Consider the following 20269-nt stretch of genomic DNA (forward strand, 5'->3'; position numbering starts at 1 on the left):
TAAATATTGAGCTTAGTAGTGTAAAGACAACATGAACAGAGAGACACAAGGTGTCTGTGAAAGAATAGACTAGCTAATCAATGGAATCAGATAAATCACTCAGAAACAAGCTTTTGAATGTATGATAATTTAATGTGTGATAAAGGAGTCATTTTTTATTAGCCAGGTAATATATAATTGGTCAATAAATGATAATGGGATTATTAGAAAGCTACAAGAGAAAAAGTCCATTTAGATACTTATCACACAATAACCAAAATAATTTGAGAAGGAATTAAATGTGAAAGCTTGAACTGGGACTTCTGTTCTCACATATACAGGATTTCATCACCACAAAGATCTCTCTCATGCTATCCTTTTATAGGCACACCTTTCACACTCTATCATTCATAACCCCTGGAAATCACTAATTTGTTTTCCATTTCTGTAATATTGTCATGTCAAGAATGTTATATAAAAGGAAATACAGTTAACCTTTTGAAATTGGCTTTGAGTTTACTTAGCATATTGTCTTTGAAATCCACACAAGTGTGTATATCAAGTTTGCTCCTTTTTATTGATGAGAAGTATTTTGTGGTATAAAGATACCACAGGTAGTTTAACCATACACCTATTGATGGGCATTTTAGTTGTTTCAATACTTGGAAACATTGTTTTCTACCTTCCTGTGGGTTACTTGAACATTTCTTTCAACCCCAATTTATCACTAGTGTTTTGGAATACAATACTTTGTATAGTAGTTTAGTGTTTTTAAAAACATTATGAGGAATAGAAACATATTTCAGAAGAGAAATATAACATTGATAAAGAACAAAAGAAACAACAGAGTTGTAAATGTTATAAATTTATTCAACACACAAATATTATTTATTTCCAATTTCTGCCCTCTCTCCCACTGTCTTCTCTCCTATAAGTCTTTGTTCTTCATTTTTGGAGAATTTCATTTGATGAGGTCCGATAAGTTTCCATTTTCAAGCATTTCCAAGTTTAGATTCTAAACAGTAAAAGGAAAGGTACAAATACTTGGGAAATTCTGTGATCTTCTAAAGTAATAGTTTCTCATATCTTAATTGTAAATATTTGAACTTATATATTTCAATTATTTTTAATGATAGAGCTGTTCTCAGTTTTTTAAAAAAACTATTTTAAAGTGGAGAACTGAAGGACTCATAGAAGTGTTATATTATCAAAGATAAACCCTGTCAACCAGTCCAGAGGAAGGTCTTGTACATAACATCTTTCATGCTATCCTGTATGCAGAATTACAGTGAAAAGTTTCCTGATCTTAACTAGTATAGGTTTAGAAACATTCTAGGAATGTCATAGGTGATAAACATATTACCACTAGGTATGGAATACAACAAAATGTTAGATGATTTGTTTTTCATATGTGGCAAATTACTGAACTCATCTTCAAACAAGTTATCCCAGACACCAAAAATTATATTTAACTTGCATTTTTTCTACTTAGGAATTCTACAATACATTTGAAATTGTTTAATTCATAAATAATAACCCAAGGAGTTTTATCATATGATAAGGATATATTCAAGAAGCTGCCTCATGCAGACAACAGATATTTATTTATTTGCTTTCTTTTGGCATTAGATTTTTTCATTTATACTTTACCTGCACTGCAGGGAGCACTGTACTCTTCAATGGTGAATTCATCTGAAATACAAAAATGATGAAACAGAAAGAGTGAAGACATTCAGTAACAGGCACATGAGCAGTGAATTGTAAGCAAAATGTACAATGGAAGCTAAAAAAGAAAGTATAAAAACAGTCATGGAGCCAATAAAAGCGATGGCCTTCTGTACAAAAGCATTTGGAGGGGTGAATAAGAGAAAATTGGGTTGGATCAGAATGGAGGGGCAGGTTTCACAGATGGAAAACTGTCTCTATGTATAGAACACTGTACCGCCCTTTATCACAGCTGTGTTTTTGTCATTTGAGTTCTAATACCTTTCTCTCTGAACCTTCCCTTAATCTAAGAAGGAGGAAAGTTTTAACACTACTAGCATGCTGAAATGTTGGTAAGTTTCTAGTTCAAAGGTATGAGTAAATGAAAGAACTTCCAGATATGTTTCAAAATTTACCAGATTTTGTGAGACTATCCAAGGCCCAAGTCAAAAATAGATCCAATTTTAGATCTTATATCACATAATCAGTACTGAGATGTGGTCTTTCAGTTATTGTTATTCTTGTCTTCCTAGAGCAAATTCAGTCCAGAGCAAACAACTTTGTAAAGGGATTTAGAAAGAGCTTACCCCCTTATTGCTTCAAGATCAGTTCATATAGCTCTAAGACTTGTTTAGGGAGCAAATGAAAGGTTAATACATAAGAACATGATTGTCTGATGCCCATAAACTCAGTTTTTCTCCCTGTGACAAACTACAGAGTTTTGTTTTCGTTAAGACAACCCTTTGTTAGTTTAGTCCATTTTTTAAAAATCAAAGTACAGTATGTGTGAATCCCACTCACCTGTCTCATAATAATCGTAGGCTTTTACTATGGCTGGTTTTAAATTCTCTACTTGAATGTCTTGTTCCACTGAGAAGGAGAAACTCAGGACTTGTTTGGTTAGCTGGAGAAACAGAAAAACTGAATTACAGTTGAAGATTAACTTAGTTACCAATTATTATCCTCTCTTCTTCTTTTTTAAAAAGATTTTATTTATTTTTAGAGAGGGGAAGGGAGGGAGAAAGAGAGGGAGAGAAACATCAGTGTATGGTTGTCTCTCGCACACCCTCTACTGGAGACATGACCTGCAACCCAGGCATGTGCCCTGATTGGGAATCAAACCGGTGACCCATTGGTTTGCAGGCCAGCATTCAATCCACTGAACTACACCAGCTAGAGTATCATCCTCTCTTCTTAAGATATTGTCAAACCCTATGGTTATGCTGTCTATTTGTAACAAAAACTGTGGAAAGAATGGGACATTTGAGGACTTGCAAAACACAGTGACAGATAAAAGAAGGGCAAAAGAGTCAATTCTATGGACAGCCAAATGTAGTAAATTGAACCTTGTTGACTAGTCCTGTCTTCATTTCCCTAAGTAATTATGTTCTCCTTCACCTGTGTATTTGAAAAACACTATTTGGAATCTGTACCAGTTTTTCTGGAATCTCTAGTAGTTCTCCCAGATCTAGCAATATTACAGAGAAATCTTACCTCTTCAAAGTAAATCAGGACATGGTTGGTGCTCACTTCAGTCCTTTGAATCTGAGACTTTTCTTGGAGCTGTTGACCAGGAGGATAAGACAGAGATACAGGATGAAAAAATTTTAGGCTGACAGCAGTTTTCAGGTATTTAAAATCCAAATGGTTGCTCAGAAACATTCAAACTGCTCATTTTGATTTCTTTAGAATATATTATAATATTTCACATATATCACATACATAGGGTGGGGTAAAAGTAGGTTTACCATTGTTTGTATGGAAAATAATATAATAATTAATAAATAATAATACAAGAGTAAACTCTGTTGCATGTACTTACAACTGCAAACCTACTTTTGCCCCACTGTGTATGTATATACATATATAATATATAGAAGATAATTTGATACCTCTCCACATACCCCTAGTATCTCAGGGCCTGCTAGAATACTATAAACTATATTTATGAAATATGTCTTATACTTGAGACCATATAACAATGATTCCCACTATTAAAATGATGGAAACATCTTCTAAAGAAGCAAGTTAAAGGGAGTAAGCTCTTGAAAACTGAATCAATAAAAGAAAATTTTGATAAGCATAAATGGCAACACTTATCATGACTCTTCTATCCATAAGGGATGTAGGGTTTACCTTTTTCACTGATGGTTTCACAGGTATGAAACCAGATACCATCTTGACATCAACGATGACCATGTTGGAGCTGGGTCGTTCCCCAGTATAACTGTGAAGCCAAGGCACAGGGACAAGGCATTCAAACAAAATTCTTCAGAACTCATCAAGATAGAAACTTTCCTTCTCCTTATTTGTAGTGTTCACTATACCTACCAACCACTCAGCTTCTCCATTTACTTTATTTGCCTCTGCTATGGTTGCTTGGGAAACCCATCTTTATAAAATTGTACTCTGCGGCTATGGCAACATTTTGTTCTCAATGTTAAGTCTTTTCAGTAAGAGTGAAGAATATTTTCTCACTGATATATAGCATAAGAATTCCATCTACATTATGTATGTCATTGGATAGTAGCATTCTCCCACACAAGAAAATCAATTTACCATATTTTATGATAGTTCTGGTAGTGATTTAGAATTTACCTAATGTTGATGTGAATCTGGAATTTCCTGTGAGCATCTACCCCATCACAATCCTTGGGGAGAGTATCAACATTCAGGGTGAAGGGAACTTTCTCTTCTTTCTTGGGCAGGACATTGTATCTCAGGGATGTCTGCAACAAATTGAAAAGAATTATTTATTTTTGCACTTAAATAGTCTATCTCTTCTAGGTGATTCATATTTCCCCTTAGCACACATTTCCTTTTCTATTTTGAAATTCAAATCTAATTCTTGAGACTTTTCCCCCATTTGTAACATCCTTTAAACCCTGGCAGTCTCACCTGGAGGTACACACATCCTGACCCTGACACTGTTGTGCTGTACTCCCCTGGGATCTCTGGCAATGCCACCTCCTGCAGCAATAGGCCATTGGTTTCATCTACTTGAAGTTCTTCTGAGAAGGTCTCTGAAGACTTGACAGTAACTGTAGCTGCTTTCTCCCTTTTAGTGAAAGTTGCTGCTCCATATTTGGAGAGGGCTTGAAGAGCTACCACTGTATCCTGCAAAAGATGGGAGTAGAAATCACTGGAGAGGAAGGTTACAACATTACACTAGAAGTAAATCATACCAATATTACTCTTTCTCATAGTTATTCATTTATAAACACAGTTCATTAACTGAATTTCAATTAAGCACAGTCATGGTATTAATTAGGAGTTATTCTAGGTAATTTGGGGAAAAATGAAGAAGAGTCCTCATTCAATAACTTAAAATATACATATAGAAATAAGACTCAAATACTTGACACAAAGCAGAGGTTATTTCAAAAATTTATATAATAATATTTGTTGTAAAAATTCAGAGAAGGCTGAAGAAACTGGGGCTACAATAGTAACAAAACTATCAAGGAGGTAAGAAATATGATTATATAAAATAAGAAGAAAAGTTTATATAGACAGAAGAGAGGCATCAGGTGTGGGAAGTGTTCTAAGTGAAGACACAGAAAAGAGAGTGAGCCAATTCCAGAAAAAGTGAAGGGAAAGAAATACTCATGTTCACTGAGGAAAAGAAATATTTTGAGTAAAGCATTACATAATTTTAGTCTTTGGATAAAAATATTTATATTATCAACTGAAGAAAGAAATCAAGGAAGACAGAAACAAATGGAAACATATACCGTGTTCATGGATTGGAAGAATGAACATCATCAAAATGTCCATATAACCCAAAGCAATTTACAGATTCAATGCAATGCCTATTAAAATACCAATGGCATATTTCACAGATATAGAACAAACACTTCAAAAATTTATGTGGAGCCATAAACAACCCTGAATAGCTGCTGCAATTTTAAGAAAGAAGAGCAAAGTAGTAGGGATCACAATACCTGATACTAAACTATACTACAAGGCCACTGTAATCAAAAGAGCCTGGTACTGACATAAAAACAAACACACCAATGGAATAGAACAGAGCCCAGAAATAAACCCAAATCTCTACAGTCAATTAATTTTTGACAAAGGGGGCAGCAACATAAAATGGAGTAAAAATAGCCTCTTCAACAAATGGCATTGGGAGATCTGGACAGCTACATGCAAAAAAAATGAAACTCGACCACCAACTTACACCATATGCAAAAATAAATTCAAGGTGGATAAAAGACTTAAATATAAGTCATGACACCATAAAAATCCTAGAGGAAAACATCGGCAGGAAAATCTCAGACATTCCATGCAGCAACATCTTCACTGATATGTCCCCTAAAGCAAGGGACATAAAGGAAAGAATGAACAAATGGGACCTCATCAAATTAAGAAGCTTCTGCATGGCTAAAGAAAATAGTATTAAAATAAAAAGAGAACCAACCGTATGGGAAAACATATTTGCCAATGATACCTCAGACAAGGGTTTAATCTCAAAAATATATAAAGAACTCATGTGACTCCATTCTAAGAAGACAAGCAATCCAATTAAAAAATGGGCAAAGGACTTGAACAGACACTTCTCCAAGGAGGAAATACAGAGTATCCAGAGACACATGAGAAGATGCTCAGTATGGCTAGCTATCAGAGAGATGCAAATTAAAACCACAATGAGATACCACTTCGCACCAGTCAGAATGGCTATCATAAACAAAGTTTATGATGGAGAGGTTGTAGAGAAAAGGGAACCCTAATGCACTGTTCGTGGGATTGCAGACTGGTGCAACCACTATGGAAGACAGTATGGAATTTCCTCAGAAAACTGAAAATGGGCCTGCCTTTTGACCCAGCAATTCCACTGCTAAGATTATATCATAAGAACTCTGAAACACCAATCCAAAAGAACCTATGCACCCCAATGTTCATAGCACCACAATTTACAATAGCCAAGTGCTGGAAGCAACCTAGGTACCCATTGGTAAATGGGTCAAAAAGCTATGGTACACTTACACAGTGGATTCTATGCAGCAGAAAGAAAGGAGCTCCTACCCTTTGTGACAGTATGGATGGAACTGGAAAGCATTATGCTAAGTGAAATAAGCAGGCAGTGAAAGACAAATACCATATGATCTCATGTTTAACAGGAACCTAATCAACAAAAACAAACAAACAAGCAAAATATAACCAAAGACACTGAAACAGAAAACAGTCTGACAGTGACCAGAGCGAAGAGGGGAGGGAATTTCAGGGGAAAAAGGGAAGGGTTTGCAGGAACAAGTATAAAGGACACATGGACAATAACAGTGGGTGCGGTGGAAATAGGAGGGAGGTCGAGAGGGCTGGAAGGGTGGGCTGGGATGGGGGAAAAGGCAGGAAACTGTACTTGAATAACATTTGTGTTATCAGGAAAGTAATCTTATAAAAACATTGCTTTTGGAAGATTGGTCTATTTTACAATTGAGGGTCCAACTAAAGAGAAAAGATAGGGGACTGTATAGAGGACAGAGCAGTAACCCATATACACAATAATGAGGCCTTAACCTTTGTGGTGATGGAGAAATGAAGAAAGTATGAATCAGAAACACTATACAATTTTTCAACTCAGAATATGGTTGTATCTACATAGGTATCTTTTCTTCCTAGAGAGATCTGGACAGCTACATGCAGGTCTCTCTCCACAGACCTGAGTGGAAGAGAAACCTCCATTGGGGTTTTGTTGCTTGGTTATCCATTTCACAATACGTGAGGCTACAGACAGGTCTTCTGAAGATGGGGCAGGCTGGGAGGTAAGATAGGCAAGGAGCAAGTAAGATGTCATCTCCACTTCAGCAGAAGGAGCCCGAGGTTGATAATGGAATGTCTTAGCTTCTCGAAGTTTCCCAGGACGTTGCAAGTGGATTGAGTCCTCTTTGAAATGGAAAAACAAAATGAAACAAAACAAAAACCCAATCTTAAACTTAGAGAATGGTTTCAAAATCTAATTAGTGAGGCCATTATAGAGCTCACCTAGTGAATTGAAATAAATAAAGTAAAAATTTAAAGTAATCACTGATCTATCAAATCTTTGCCAAGAAAATAAATTAAGTTCCCTGCAAATCCTATTGTGCCTTTCTGTTCATTACATACTTGTGTGATATTAGAATTTGGGCTGTATAGAGTCAATAAGGTAAAATGATTCATGTTACCTAGAGAATTTATTTTTGATCAATGATAATTATTCTTATTATATCATAATGTAATATAATATAATATGAGTATAACATCACATATATGATAAATCATATACTATACTATACTAAATACACTAAAATATAATATGATATGATATGATATGATATGATATAAATAGTATAATATGGAATAATAAGTGTGAGTTCAATAGGTCCTCTCCCTTCTGATCACTGGTGATTTTTGGAAGTAAGTTTTTCAGGAGTGGCTCTTACCTTCTTTTATAGCCTCTTTGTCCAGTGATTGAAGCAGCTCACTTCTCTTGGCCTGGTTTCCTGCTAGGGCAAAGGCATAGGCCAATAATGCCTTGGTATAGACAAGACTTTCTTGGGCTTCTGAAGTGGATGCCCATGCACTTTCCAGGCAGAATAGAGCATTGCGGACAATTGGGTGCTGTGAAGAAGATGAAAGGACATCTTAAGATAGTGGAAGTAGGATAATGAACTGTTCCCAGGCTAACCCCTGATTAAAAGCCCGAACGTGCTTGTGCAACCTCATAGTTTGGACCAGAGAATAATTTCCTCTGCAGCATCCAAATGGATGTAGTCCTTTATGTTCCAGTGCACTATACCAAAATTAAATAACACAAAACCAAAACTCATTTTCCTCAGAGATTCAGAGATTTATGATTTTTCCCCCTTAACATTTGTGAGAAGCAGGTATAGGGTATGTGCTAGTACATACAGTGACAGGCAGTGGCATCTCCAGCAGAGCAATGGTGATGTAGGCAGAGAGTGTCACCTCGTCATCTACTCCACCCTGTAAGGGTCAGAGGCAGAGACACTAAAGCACTCCAATATTCATTAGCCAGAGTCAACTAACTCTATATTTCACTAGAAAGTCTTTACTAGAAAGTATCTTTATTTGAGTAATATTATTGATTTTTCACCTCCTTCTCCCTCCCTAAAATTCTCAAATCTGCCCTGAATCCCTTTTCCTAACTTTTAGTAATATACTGGGTTTTTTGCACATTATCCTTATTCAATAAAAAAAAAACCCTGCTAATTAATTGCTAGATTTCAGAAGCTTTAGAGCCTACCATACTCCCTCAAAGCTATGTCTCCAAGACTTGAGGAATGAATAGGAGCTTCATTGCTCTGACATGTCACTATTATTAGAACTGAAACAATGTTAAAGGCATCACCTTAATAGCATTGTTTAGCAGTGATCCAGAGTGTTGGAAACAGCCATTTTCCTTTTGCTTCTTTGAGAGCCAGCTGAGGGAATTCATGATGTGTGATTCCTCCACAAAGATGTATGACCGAGCTTGAGAAAAGGACTTAAGCACAAATGCAGTGAGCCTGTCCAGCAAAGAAGATGAGACATCAGGACAAGCTCACTCTATGCACTGCCTCCAGACACTGATTTTCATAATTCAGTGAAGAAAATCAGTGGGGTGATTTGGGGGTGAAATGATACTAGAACACTGAATTTCTCTGTTTGTCCCCAAAACTCTGAGTCTCTTTTTGTAAATCTCTCAATTTTATTGGTTTCTCCAGAGTTGATGCTTTTCACTTATTTTCTTTTCATGAAGTATTTGTTGGAGCCTCCAAGCCTTCTCACCACCAAAACTCCCATTTTCTGAATGATTTTTCTACATTACAATCTTCTTTTGTCTTCTCCAGGCTCCCCTTTCTTACTATAGAATGTAGAAGTTTCTTCCTTGATCATTTCTCATTATGACACTTTCTGCCTTACATTGCCATTGTGGGGGATCCTTATTTCACTGCTATGCACTGTGCTATCAGGTCAGGTAAGCTTTCACAGATGAATGGTGAGATCACCCAGTGTGATGACACACATACAGGTTTTTAAAGGATACAGATTTCCATAAAAGAACTCCAAGTATCAGAAAATAGCCATTTCCATAATTCTGAAATATGGATCTACAAAGAGTACATGGAAATAATTATCTTACCAAGTATTTCCCTGACTTGTACCTCCTTGATCCCCAAAGGTGCTGTATGAACCATCGTTGTGTTTATAATTCAACTGTCTTTGATATCCTGAAGAAGAAGTTTTCATAGATTTGTGAAACAGCAGAGACATTGGGGAATTACTGTTTTTTTCCTCAATACTTGTTGAGGAGACATAGGAACACTGTTGTTTTTATCAAGATATCTCCAAGAATTGATGATTCTATTGAATTTTCTGATTGTATGGTGGGACATTTCATTGGACATTACAGCAATGATAATGATCAAATCTTAACCAAAGGGATACAGATTCGAGTTCCCTAAAGGAGATATTTTGGGACTCAATTAACATTTCTGGTGTTGGGGTAATCTCTTACCACTAATGAGGTGGCTAATGGCTTTGGACTTGATCCTCTCTGTCAGCTGTCGTGTCTCATTCAGATAGTTCAAAGCATAGATGTTAGGGACAAAAAGGACCATATTCTGCTCCCCACAACCATAAGGCATCTGGAGAAGATTCTGAAGATTTTGCATTGCAGAGCCTAGTATATCACCTGGGGAATGAAAGGTGTAGAAAAATCAGAAGAACTGTTTGTTTTTGTTGGTATGGAAGATAGATACTAGCTAAGTGAGAGGTCACTCACCTAATGGAGGGGAGGACACAAAAACATAGGACGTAAAGAAACACAAGAAATAGAAAGAAAAGAGACGAGTAGGAAAAGTAAAGTAGGTGGTTGAAGGATTGAATAAAACAAGGAAAACTGAATGACAGGATACATCTTTCCTGATGACAAACATGTCTGGTATAAACCAACTATGTTCAAGTATATTAAGAAGCAGCACCACATACTCAATCCTTTGAATATAAGGACACAGAGAGGTGACCCTTCATACTTTTTACAATATATCAAGATATATATCACAACATCTATTTGACCTCCTTTTTGATGAATACACAATGCAATACTTAGTTTAGCGCTCTTTTTCTCACTCCAGTGACTAGAGCCAGTGATCTCATTAACCAACAGATGGTGAGGCCCTGTGCAGTAGAATTATGGAGATAGGCAGCTGCTTCCTTTGGGCTGGGAGACTCACCCAAAACTGAATATGTGGCCCTGGCAGATCCTTCAACCACATTTGAAGGAACTTTTAGTGACAACTTTTCAGGTACTCCAGTTTCTGATGAAAAAAAAAACATATATAAGGGAGTTAAACATGAGAGATATGTTCTATTTTTTTTTGCATATCTTCCCTCTATATGATCAAGATCCACACTCTCATTTCTTGTTTTTTTATAAAATTTCTTTGATGCAATCCAAGTTTCTCCTAAAGCCATGATTCTTCTCACAGCGTAGTTCATATTAAGTATATATATTTGTGCTAAATTTCTATAGATTTCTGATGTGTACATCATATGGTATATTTATTCCCTTTTCTTCATTGCATATGTTAGTTTCTAATATTGTTAGTTTTTAGAAAAATTACATTTATTCCATTAATATGTATGAAGTGTGTGCCAAGTTAGGTTCTGTTTTAAGTGTAATGATATAGAAATTTTCAAAACAAATCTCCTGTCTTCCTGGAATTTTTATTTTAATGGGAGTAATAAGATAACAAATCAATATTTAATATGATAGATGTTAAGTTTTATAGAGAAAATTAAAGTAGAGTGTTTATATGGGTAAGCTAATAAGAAAAATCAAATCAGAAAATGCATGGTATAGGGAGAGGATTACCTACTAAAAAGCTCATTGATTAAAAAAATTATAGGTGACTGGAGACTTAAAGTAAGTCATGGAGTAAGATTTATAGATATCTGGGGAAAAAACTTCCGGGAAAAAACTTCCAGGAAAAAGAAACAAAAAGTGAAAAGACTCCGGAGAATAGAGTATGCTGGATGTACTCCAAAAGCAGATTAGACCTAAAGTTTTTCTTATAATTTGTGTTTAAATTTTTAAAAATCTGAGCACATTTAAACAACTAATTGAATAATAGTCTTAATGTCACATAGTTATTGCAGTATTTTGAAAATTGTTTAGAGAGAAGTATGGGAGACACACTTTTGTATTGGCAGAAATCCTGTCCCACACACGCCAGCTTTTGTCTTTAATATTAGCCAAGGTCTTTTGGACCTTTTAACTTCTCTATGCCTTCATCAGGAAAAAGTTGTTTTTCACCAAATGTCCTTAGATTTGTACATGGGAAAGTATACAATTTCCCTCCCCAAAGGACAACATTCCCCCAAGGGCATTCTATAACCATATATTTTGGCAAGGGGTGAAACATGAGAATTTTGTCTATTTTTGACACTTACCTGTTGCACAGACGAGTGAGTTGAAAGTTTCCTCCTTTTCTATTCCCTCAGGCTTTATATGAAAAGAAAAAATAAAAAAGATGAAGTGACACTGGATGTATAAGAGAAAAATCAGTCACTCTTTAGAAGAGGAGAAAATGTTAGTATAAAATTGAGTTGTGGTATATCCATATGGGAATTAAATGTCACTGTCACACACATATTAGATGGTCTGCTATTATATAATAAACATCTGAGAAAGTATACCTGCATACCTCAACTAATAAGGGCTTCACTACAGTGTCCTTGTGTCCAAGTGCTGAGTCTTGAGGGAACTCACTGCTGCACAATTCTGCAGACTGCATGGCTTCCGCAGTTGCTGTGAAATTCACCTTTCCTGAGAAGTTACACAGCGATTCTATGGTGAATGTTTTTTTCTTTTCCAATTTCCTCAATATACATAATGTTTTTGTGTCAATTGATCATTGTTAAAGAAAAAAAGACATATATTTGGGTCAGAGAAGAAAGCGGAATTATTACCACTCACCTAGTGACTTGAGGGTCACAGCCCAGGACACAGTTTTCTGCCCATCTCCACAGACACAGTGAGATTCTTCATTCTTCTTCACTGGGACAGCCAAGAAGGCAGGGGAGTCCTCCAGCTCTATGCTGACCTGTCCCCCATACCCACCCACAAGTTTGAGCACAAGCAGAGGGTCGGTAATAGGGGACTGAAGCCTAAAGGGACAACACATACTACTTGAGAGGCTTTGAGGAATTGCTCAAACAGGGGAAATCCTGTCAAATACTTTGTCATTTAGATGTTTACAATAAAGGAGTTAAAAACTGACAGGAATTAGGATAAATGTCCAGGATTTAAACTTGTACCAACACAAGGAAAGTATTTTTTTTTATTAGAGTGAAAAATGAAGTAATCAAGTATAAATAATATCTGAAATTAGGAATACACAGATAATATAGAGCCCCAAATGAATGTAACCTTACCACCCTGGACCTGTCAGGTAGTTTGCTCTTAGTTCCATTCCAAAATTAAGTGCCATCACATTCAATTATGATTTATAGACATTACCTAGGTCTAGGTAATGAATGGTGATTGTGTTCCTTCCTTCTACTTTTGTTCATCTCTAGAGAAGTGTTACTTACCCGGATGCAGTAGGGCAAGTAGTTGAACACAGTGGCTTTAAGTGTAAAGGCTTCTCCTCGCACCACAGAGTAAGGAAGAGTGAGTTCTAGGAAGAAGGGCTGGAAGACTTGAAGAGAGATGATGGGGGAGAGGCCAAGCCCTGTTTTTCCAGACAAGCATAGTGCACTGGCCTTCCACTTTGTGATGGTGTCAGGGACCTTTACTTCCAGCTCACTGTTACCTGATGAACTAAATGAAAATAAAAAAAGGAGGACAGTGAATGAATCCCCATCCCCCTCCTTTTTATTAAACTTGATATAAATTGTGTCACTATTATTGAAGTCTCTGAAAGTTTTTCTTTTCTTTTTAGGGGCGAGACTAGCTTCCTGCTTTCTATTATTTTAGGTACCTCAAGACCAAATTAGAAAAAAAGTTTCATTGTTTAACTACAAGATCAATGAACTATTAACCTAAATATTTACCAGAAAGGAACAAAGTAGAACTAAAAGGATCAGGAACAAACGATAACACTGGAATCACAAAGGAGAATGCAGATCTTCTCTTAAACTAAAATCCAGGCAATGCATAACTTACTCAAGTGGCACCAAATCCCAGATCCAGGTCTCTGGGAAATACTTCCGGACTGTCTTTTGCACTCCCTCCGCTAGAAGGGCTTCTCTCAGCATCATAGGATAAACTGAATCATCATTTTCTACAGCTACGTCTGGTGAAACGTCTATGAAAAGACAACATCCAGGGCCCAGTGTAAAGCTTATTCTATCATTAGTTTTTTATACTTGCCTGATAATCAAACAGAATAAGGGCAGCTTCTCAGTGAATATTTATTACTGGAACAATTTAACCTACAAACTTGTCACTTATAGAGGAAGGCCTATCCTATTACTTCCTCAGTCTAGAGGTGAATGTATTTTTCTCTAGATATAAAAACAAATATGTATTTCCTTGAGCTGATTACTCAACTGGTGGAGGGAAGAATAACGAGTAATTTAATACGCCAAATATTGCTTTTACACTGAACTGATGATCACATATTTTCCGTTTGTGGTAAGACTCAAACTAGAAGGACTGATAGTAGCTACTGCAAGAGTATTTTAGGGATTATTTTTAAAAAAGTAACAGTGAATGAGATATGAAGACATGAAAAGTAGGGTATACTTCAATATGTTATAGACAACAAAGACTTAATAAAGGACAGAAAATGAACTTTAGACTGGCCAGAAGAAGACTTTTTCAAAGCAGACATTAAAATGATCATTGAAGGAGGAGAAACATGAGGATGGAGAAGATATTTCAAGGCAATGGCTATGCTAATATGCACACAGAAATTGAAAGGGATAGTCCAAAAAATTTACCCCTTGGAATAGAAATGTCTGTTTTGGGGTTATGTTTAACATAATTGAGTAAATAGGAGGTGTAATTATATGATAAAATACCATGAAGATTAGGACAAATAGATTTGTTAAAGCAGATGTTAGCTTGATTAAAAAGTGTTATTCCATACATCAGAAGATGTATAAAGATAATATGTATAATATATATAATGTAAAATATATGTTATATATGAAATAGAGTTAGACATGGTCTTCTAAAGCCTTAAGTGTAATAATTCTACAAATCCTGGAAGTAGGAACTATGTATGAGAAATAAATGACATGATAAAACAGTGTTCAAGGATTATATGCCTTTCACAGGAGATGGAACAGACTGAGGTGGAGAAAGACCAGAGGCAAAGAAAATAAATTAATGTGGTTTATAAGTAATAATTTGGTTACAAAATAATAAGGTACAGGAGTAAGGTGGTATAACTGAGAATTAAAGAATGAATAACTAGTAAATACCAAATGCAAAATTTGTATAGAGTATTGCTGAATATTTGGGGTAAGAATGTAACAATGGTACTCAAATATAGGTTTGCTGGATCATTTCATCAACGTGTTTTCTCTTGGGATTGAAACAAATATATGCACTTGCTTTTAAAAGGAATAAGAAAATAAAGTAATAGTTCTTTTAACTTTCTTAACAAAGAACATGCTATTACATGGAATCATAATTGTATTTTTTAATTTTATGCTCACATACATTATGCCAGATAGGGATATGATACAAACATGTCCCTTAGCTCTTAGCATGGTGTTGTTTCTCACTACACAAAAATTTCTTTCTGTTGAGAAAATGTTCTTATTCCATTTTCAACTTTATTAGTAGAACTTTATTCATTGTCTTCCCAGGTAAATAATTTTTACCTTATTAAAATAGAGGTTTATTTTTATTAAAAATGCTTTATACCTACTAATGCTACTTTATAATACTATTATGAGGTAGCATTAGTAGACATCCAAGCATGCAGAGAGAAACTTCTCTGGACTTGACAGTAGAAAAGAATTCTCAGATTAGAATCTCTTCCACTTTTCTATATTTCTAGGTATACTCGAAACACACCAAGAGACTAGTAGTATGTCTGCCAAAAAATGAGTTATTCTATTTTGTTCAGTATATCAAAATCACTTTATTTTTTTCATAAAAGAACACGACAGGAACAATTAACATCAATATGGTCCTTCGCTTTTATCAGCCTCCCTTGCCATTAGGGTGGGTGTGATATATATCACTTGCACAGCTGGTCATAAAAGTCATGTGCAAACCTGCTCCTTTTCCCCATGGTAGTAACCTCTAAAGACACATTGGAGATGATGGAGTCACAAGATGAAATCAGAATGGGAATCTTTGACTCATCATTGCTAAGGAGCTACTCTGGAGAGCTACTAGACTCACAAGCAGTTTTTGTGTGAAAAATAACTTACATGCTTAGTCACTTAGATGTGGGGGTTTGTTTGTTACTGCAGTATAACCTAGCTTATCCTGACTAATTTAGACATTGAATACATTGTGGATAAGAAGAATTTGAAGTAGCAAAGCTATTAAAGGCCAGGCCAAAAATCAATCAATTTTGAGGAGAGAGAGGCAATAGTTGCTTTAAAAATCCTATTCATTAGTGGAAAAATGTCATTGGAAGAAAAGTTACCAAGGAGTTGCTGCAGTCATAACATTCTATACTTAGAAAATAGGGTTGGGGAATGGGAACAGAAGATGGTGGCAGAGTAGCGGGCTGCTCTGTTAATCTGCTCACAGACACAGACCAGATTTGAAGTCAGAACACAGAGTGCAGAATGAGTGGAAGCATCTGTAAGTGAGTGCTTACATGGGCAAGAGTATAGGGAGTGTGCAAGACTATGCAGGAAATGGCCTGCCTGCGAGGCACCCGGGGGCCAATGGCCTGGGCTTTGTGGGGGTACCACCACTGCTGCTCAGCCCAGCACTGCTGGCTGGACAGAGTTGGGGCAGCTGTAGATTGGCTCAGGACTCATGAGTTACTGGGGTGGTGAGACAAGGCACTGCAGTGGGGGGCCATACAGAAATTATTTTAAAAAGGGAGCTGAGGGAAGTCCTGAGGATCAGGAGGGACCCAAGTTCATGTGCATGGGTGGGGTACAGTGGTTTTGCTAACCAAAACTAAGAAGCAGAGAATACACTGAAACAATGAAGGAATGGGAGGACTTAACCCAGTACAGTTCAAAGTGGAGAATTCAGGGTGAACCTCCTTTGAAAGAGCAGCAAGCTTGGGTCTTCCCAGATAAAGTACTTCCCAGATAAGGTCAAGTTAAAGGAGTTCATCATCACCAAGCCTTTATTATATGAATTATCTAAGAAAAAGAGACTTAGAGACTTATCTAAGAAAAAGAAAAAGAAGAAGATGAAAACTATGAATAGTAAAATGAGAACAAACAGACAACTATCAACAACTGAACCTAGAAAAACAAAAACAAAAACAAAATAAGAAAACAACTAGAACAGGAACAGAATCACAGAAATGGAGATCTGTGGGGTCTGTTGAGATCATGGAGGGTTATCAGCAGGGAGGGAGTGAGGGGAGAATAGGAAAAAAGGTACATGGAATAAGAAGCATAAATGGTAGGTAAAAAATAGACAGGAGGAGGTTAAGAATAGAATAGGAAATGGAGAAGCCAGACAACTTATATGTATGACCCATGGACATGAATTAAGGGAGGGGAATGCTGGTAGGAGTGGGGATGCAGGGTGAAAGGTGACAAAGGGGAGAAAAAAATGAGACCACTGTAATAGCATAATTGATAAAGTTATTAAAAGAGACATATCATGATTAAAATGGCAAAATTCAAAGACAAAGAGAGAATCTTAATGCAAAGAGGGAGAAATAAGAAGCAACATACAAGGGAGCTCTGATTAGGTTAACAGCTGATTTCTCAACAGAAATCCTGTAAACCAGAAGGTAATGGCAAGAAATATACCAAGTAATGAAAAGAAAAAGGCTTGCAACCAAGGCTACTCTACCCAGTTAGGCTTTCAATTAAAATGGAAGGTGAAATGAGGAGTTTCCAAGACAAAAGAAGGCTAAAAATTTACACCTTCACCAAAATAGCACTGCAAGAGATGCTAAAGGGACTGCTTTAAATAGATGAAGCAAAAGAGTGAGAGAGAGAGTGGAACATGGGTACAAAGGGGAAATATGGCAATAAATGAGTACCTATCAATAATACCCTTAAATGTAAATGGATTAAATGCTCTAATCAAAAGACATAGGGTAGCTGAATGGATAAGGAAATATGACCTGAACATATGCTGTCTACAAAAACCCACTTCAAAGCAAAAAACCTACACAGATGGAAAATGAAGGGCTGAAAAAAAATATTCCAAAAAAAAGGTAAGGAAAAAAAAAGCTGGGGGAAAAAAAAAGCTGGGGTGGCAATACTCATATCAGACAAAATAGATGTCAAAAGAAAGGCTATGAAAAGAGATAGAGAAGGACACATCATAAAGATAGAATCCATCAAAAAGATATAAACATTGTAAACATATATGTACCTAACATAAGGGTACCAAAATATATAAGGAAAAATTTGGACAACTTCAAGAAAAATATAGACAAAAACACACTTATACTAGGGGTTTTAACACCTCCATTGTCAACAATGGATAGATCTCCCAAACAATATTGTGGAACTGAATGACACATTAGATCAAATGAACTTAACTGATATACACAAAGCCTTTCATTCCAAAGAAGCAAAACATACATTCTTTTCAAATGTACATGGAACATTGTCGAAGATAGACCACATGATAGGACACAAAAGAAGCCTCAACAAATTCAAGGAATTTGGGATCACATCTAGTATTTTCTCAGATCACAATGGCTTGAAACTAGAAAATAACCACAAGTTAAAAACTCAAAAACAGTTCAATTCATGGAGACTGAATAACATATTATTAAACAATGAATGGACAAATAATGAGATTAAAGAATACATAAAAAAGTTTCTGAACAAATGAAAATGAACATAGAAAAGCCCAAAACCTATGGGCACAGTAAAGGAAGTCCTGAGAAGGAAGTTCATAACAATACAAGCCTACTTAAAAAAAGTAGGAACATTTCAAATAAACAACCAAACTTTATATCTACAAGAACTGGAGTAGGAACAACAAACAAAGCCCAGAGCCAGTAGAACGAAGGAAATAATCAAGATCAGAGCAGAATTAAATGACATAGAGACTAAAAGAACAATTCACAGTATCAACAAATCCAGGAGCTGGGGAAAATATAAATGAAATTGACAAGCTTTTAACCAGGCTCTTCAAGAAAAAAAGAGAGAGGACCAAAATAAATAAAATCAGAAAAGGAAGTGGAGAAATTACAACTGATGCCACAGAAATACAAAGAATTATAAGAAATTACCACAAATAACTATATGCCAAGAAATTCAACAACCTGGACAAAATGAACAAAAATCTGGAAATACATAATCCTCCAAAACAGAATCAAGAAGAAGCAGAAAGCTTGAATAGACTGATACAGCTGGTGAAATTGAAGCAGTAATCAAAACACTCCTGGCATTCAAGAGCCCTAGACCAGATGGTTTCACAGGAGAATTTTATAAAACCTTTAGGGAAGAGCTAATACCTATCTTTCTCAAACTATTCCAATAATATCTAAGAAGAGGAAAGACTCCCAAACTCTTTTGATGAGGCTAGCATCAGTTCAATTCCAAAAACAGGTAAAGACACAACAAAGAAAGAAAACTACAGGCCAATATCGCTGACAAACATAGATGCTAAAACCCTCAACAAAATATTGGCAAACTTCATCCAGCAATACATTAAAAAGATATACACCATGATCAAGTGAGATTCATCCCAGGGATGCGAGGATGATATAATATTTGCAAATCAATAAATGTAATAAATCACATAAACAAAATGAAAGACAAAAATTACATAATCATGAATAAATGCTTAAAAAGCATTTGATAAAGTACAGCACCCATTTATGATAAATACACTCAGTAAAGTGGGAGTAGAGGGAGCATACCTCGACATAATAAAGGCCATATATAAGAAAGCTACATTCAACATCATACTAAATGGGCAAAATTATAAGATTTCCCCTTAAGATCAGACACAAGACAAGGGTGTCCGTTTTTACGCCTCTTTTTTAACACAGTATTGGAAGTTCTAGCCACAGTGATTAGACAAGAAAAAGAAGTAAAAAGCATCCAAATCATCCAAATGGGAAAGAAAGTAATAAATCTGTCATTGTTTGCAGGTAACACGATAGTTTCATAGAAAACCCTATAGACTCCATCAAAAAGTACTCAACTTAATAAGTGAATTTGGCAAAACAGAGGGATACAAAGTCAACATTCAGAAATTGAAGGCATCTTTGTACACACAAAAATGAAATATCAGAAACAAAAATTAGGGAAAAAACCCCATTTACTATGGCAACAAGAAAAATAAAGTACCTAGGAAAAATCTTAACCAAGGATGTAAAAGACCTGTATTAAGAAAACTACAGAACACTGAAGAAAAAAATTAAAGAAGACACAAGTAAATGGAAGCATATACCATGTTCATGAATTGGAAGAATTAATATCATCAAAATGTCCATAATACCCAAAGCAATCTATAGAT

The 20269-nt window shown here is 35.8% G+C and overlaps 1 protein-coding gene across 1 annotated transcript in view; it reads right to left on the bottom strand.

The window, feature by feature from the left end:
- Nucleotides 1–828: 828 nt before the first annotated feature.
- Nucleotides 829–20269, bottom strand: part of LOC123819416 (alpha-1-macroglobulin-like) — a 49592-nt gene continuing 30151 nt past the window's right edge. Inside the window, exons 18-36 of the mRNA XM_045839762.1 lie at nt 13838–13979; nt 13264–13492; nt 12647–12773; nt 12375–12496; nt 12121–12172; nt 10902–10985; nt 10184–10360; nt 9809–9896; nt 9035–9191; nt 8575–8649; nt 8106–8283; nt 7346–7569; nt 4582–4800; nt 4282–4412; nt 3820–3910; nt 3178–3246; nt 2485–2587; nt 1630–1671; nt 829–994 (exon numbers count right to left, since the gene is read on the bottom strand). Coding sequence (XP_045695718.1) covers nt 972–994; nt 1630–1671; nt 2485–2587; nt 3178–3246; nt 3820–3910; nt 4282–4412; nt 4582–4800; nt 7346–7569; nt 8106–8283; nt 8575–8649; nt 9035–9191; nt 9809–9896; nt 10184–10360; nt 10902–10985; nt 12121–12172; nt 12375–12496; nt 12647–12773; nt 13264–13492; nt 13838–13979 — 2333 coding nt within the window. The 3' untranslated portion in view covers nt 829–971. The remainder of the gene's footprint in view (nt 995–1629; nt 1672–2484; nt 2588–3177; nt 3247–3819; nt 3911–4281; nt 4413–4581; nt 4801–7345; nt 7570–8105; nt 8284–8574; nt 8650–9034; nt 9192–9808; nt 9897–10183; nt 10361–10901; nt 10986–12120; nt 12173–12374; nt 12497–12646; nt 12774–13263; nt 13493–13837; nt 13980–20269) is intronic.

This window comes from Phyllostomus hastatus, unplaced genomic scaffold (assembly GCF_019186645.2).
Source record: "Phyllostomus hastatus isolate PE091 unplaced genomic scaffold, TTU_PhHast_1.1 phas_contig_308, whole genome shotgun sequence".
NCBI lineage: Eukaryota > Metazoa > Chordata > Mammalia > Chiroptera > Phyllostomidae > Phyllostomus > Phyllostomus hastatus.